Source organism: Echinops telfairi, unplaced genomic scaffold, assembly GCF_000313985.2.
Source record: "Echinops telfairi isolate 266 unplaced genomic scaffold, ASM31398v2 ScPeMD7_3;HRSCAF=10, whole genome shotgun sequence".
In the NCBI taxonomy this organism is placed as follows: Eukaryota; Metazoa; Chordata; class Mammalia; order Afrosoricida; family Tenrecidae; genus Echinops; species Echinops telfairi.
This window is the reverse complement of record NW_022103899.1, coordinates 64,376,723-64,379,914: the sequence shown is the minus strand read 5'-3', so window position 1 is coordinate 64,379,914 and position 3,192 is coordinate 64,376,723. Positions and strand designations below refer to the sequence as shown.

The 3,192-nt window shown below is 61.3% G+C and overlaps 1 protein-coding gene across 1 annotated transcript in view; it reads left to right on the top strand.

Annotated features, from left to right (window-relative positions):
• Nucleotides 1-1,849, top strand: part of MAB21L4 (mab-21 like 4) — a 10,505-nt gene extending 8,656 nt beyond the window's left edge. The window contains exons 4-5 of the mRNA XM_004701885.2: nucleotides 290-646; nucleotides 1,421-1,849. Coding sequence (XP_004701942.1) covers nucleotides 290-646; nucleotides 1,421-1,513 — 450 coding nt within the window. The 3' untranslated portion in view covers nucleotides 1,514-1,849. The remainder of the gene's footprint in view (nucleotides 1-289; nucleotides 647-1,420) is intronic.
• Nucleotides 1,850-3,192: the final 1,343 nt, after the last annotated feature.

Here is a 3,192-nt window from a genome sequence, read left to right as displayed (position 1 = left end):
GGGGGGGGAGGGTGGCAGAGAGGAGGGCAGTGCCGGGAGGGTGGAGTCGATGGGCGGGGCAGAGAGGTGGGGCAGCGCCAGGAGGGCGGCATAGAGAGGTGCGGCTGTGCGGGGGCCGGGGTGTGTGTGTCAGAGCTGCTGGGGCAGAGGAGCCAGCAAATGCAGTTGTCCTCAGCAAAGGGCTGGGATAGCCTGGGAGCTGGGGGCTTCGGGGTCCTGAGCAGGTGTGGAAGTAGCGCTGCGGGCGGGGGGTCGTGGCCCTGCTGACCCCCGCCTGCTGTCCCCGCAGACGGTGCTGCTGTGGGCGTCCGTGCTGTTCCCGGCGCCCGAGGACTGGGCCGACCTGGAGGGCGCCGTGTACCGGTTGCTCGTGGTGCTGCTGTGCTGCCTGGCCTCCAAGCACCTGCCTCACTTCCTGTGGCCCGCGCGGAACCTGCTGCAGGCCGGCGCCCTGGACCGGGGCGCCCTCTACCAGCGTGTGGAGCGCTTCGCAAGCCAGCCCGAGGCGTCCCTGCGCCTGCATGTCACTCACCTGGCCCGCAGCGTGCCGCCTCGCATCCACAATGGCATCAAGTCCCTGCTGCAGCTGCCTGCCAGCGACCCCACCTACTGGGCCACGGCCTACTTCGACGTGCTGTTGGACAAGGTGGGGCGGCCAGTCACGACCCCGAGGGCAAAGCCCCCTCCAGTCAGGACCCTCAGGCTAGGGCCCCCCTAGGCCAGGAGCTCAACCAAGACTTTTCAAACACAGGACACCCTAGGTTAGGTCAGGATCCCCCCAGGCCAGGACCCCCATGCCAAGAACCATATCAAGACCCCCTTGTTAAGACTCCCTCAGGCCAGGACCCTCTGGGCCACGGCCCCCCAGCTTAGGCCTTCGTCATTTGGGGTGGGGTGACATCGGGCTCCAATGGGCTGTGGGGTGGCCCCCGTAGCCAGTGATCCTGCGCCTGCTTTTGGGGTGTGCTCTTAGGATCCCTGGAGGTGCCCAGGGATGATAGTGGGAGGGGTGGGGATGGCGGGGATAGGACTGGGGGCCAGAGTTGGAGGTGAGGACTAGCAGCCGTCCTGGTGTTCTTGGAGGGGATGGTGGTGGGTGGAGTGCAGGTTGGCAGGCAGCAGGCAGTGAAGAAAGGCTGTGGAAGGAGTGGCATGAGTGAGTTAGAAGGGGGCATGTCAGGAGGTAGGACCCTAAGCAGACCTGGGTGTGCAGGGGGCGGGTAATGACAGCCAGGAGAGGACTCAAGGCCGGGATGTGTGTGTGCGTGTGTGTTTGTGCGAGTGGGGGTGTTTGTGGTCCTCCTGGGGCAGACGTCCAGGCAGAGAGCCAGAGGCCAGGTGGTGGGGGGCAGGCAGGGTCTTCTTGGTGTACAGGACCCAGCCGGGTGATGCCTGTGGACTGTCCCCCCACCTCGTGCAGTTCCAGGTCTTCAACATCCAGGACGAGGACCGCATCTCGGCCATGCAGAGCATCTTCCGCAAGACCAAGAGGCTGGGTGGTGAGGAGAGCTGAGCCGGGGACACGTGGAGAAGGGCATCTTCGCTCCGACACACACAGGTGGTGGGAGTAGGGGACCTTGCTCCCAGGCACCATGTCAGACTGCACAGGGCATGGGCTCATGAGAGTCCACAGGCCCGGGGCCAGTGGGCCCTCTCAGAATGATTGTCTCCTTCTCTGGGCAGGGGCCTGGGCTGATGGTGCTGTGGGCTTCATGTGATGCCCTGCTGCCCCCTGGGTGACTCTGCGAGTTGAACATCTCCATGCCCTGGGGCACAGGGGCCTTGCACAGCTGGGCATGCTGGAGATGATGGGGCACATATTTGAGGGGAATAAAGGCTGCGCTGGACACATGTTCAACCAAGGTGGTTTCTGGTGTGTGTGTGTGTGTGTGTGTGTGTGTGTGTGTCCCTGCTGCATGGTCCTTTCCCGATTGTGGGCCATTTCATGGCTAACCCGTCCCCCCTCCATGTTCTTACCCCCTTCCAGTCTCCCATTTTATTATTGTTCCCATGACCAGCATACCTGCCCTCTACTAGGACCTGGCCCAGCCTACCTGCCCCACTTCTGGCCTGGCCCAGCCTACCTGTCCCCCACTCTGGCCTAGCCCAAACTACCTACCCCCCCACTCTGCTCTAGCCAGCCTATCTGTCCCACTTCTGGCCTGACCTAGCCTACCTGCCCACTACTCTGTTGCTGGTCCAGCCTACCTGTCCCCCTTCTGGCTTGGCCCAGCCTCCTACTTGGCCCAGCCTACCTGCCTCCCCACCCCCACCTCTGGCACTGCCCCAGGCTGCCTGGCCCCACTCTGCTCTGGCCAGCCTACTGACCCCCCTGGCACTTGTCCTGTTTGGTTCCTCCTGTCAAGTGGAGGCACCCTCTTCCTTCTTGTGTAAGGGACCTGCCCTCTGGTATCTGGCTGCCACCCCCTGATCCATTCCCAGCTCATATGCTCTCAGCAGCCCACTGCAGCCAGGCCACAGGGACTGCCCCCCCCCCCAACGCAAATAAGGGTCCAATGAGCCCCTGCACCCCAGGCTTCGATGATTTCTGTCTGCATTCGCGCTGACCTTGTGGGGGCATGACCCAACCCAGCTCTGCGAGACCACAGCAGACGCAGACCTCCTCCAGATGGACGTGTGACCAAGCGCAGGGACGGGCAGGCCCTGGCCCTTGAAGGTGGTGAGACAGAGGCAAGACGAGCCTAGCACGGGCACACACAGGTCATCCTGTTTCCTCCACATCAGGCCCGAGGAAAACAACCAGGGAACAAATCCCCCTCCTGAGCCCACGGGTGTGCTCTGGGCATGTTGCCAGGAGAGGCCGGCCCCTGGAGAAGGCCATCATGCTTGACAAAGTAGAGGGGAGGCACCCTCGACAAGATGGACGGACACTGCGGCTGCATTGGTGGCCTCAAATATAAGAATGATCATGAAGATGGTGCAGGACCCGGCAGCACTTTGCTCTGTTGCAGGTGGTCACTGAGTCAGAGCCAACAACTACAACATAACAAAACAACAACACAACACAACACAACATAAACCAACACAACAATATAACAGCATCACACAACCACAACACAACAACACAATATAACACAACACAACATCACACAACCACAACATAACAACAACACAATATAACACAATACAACATCACACAACCACAACATAACAACAACACAACATCACACA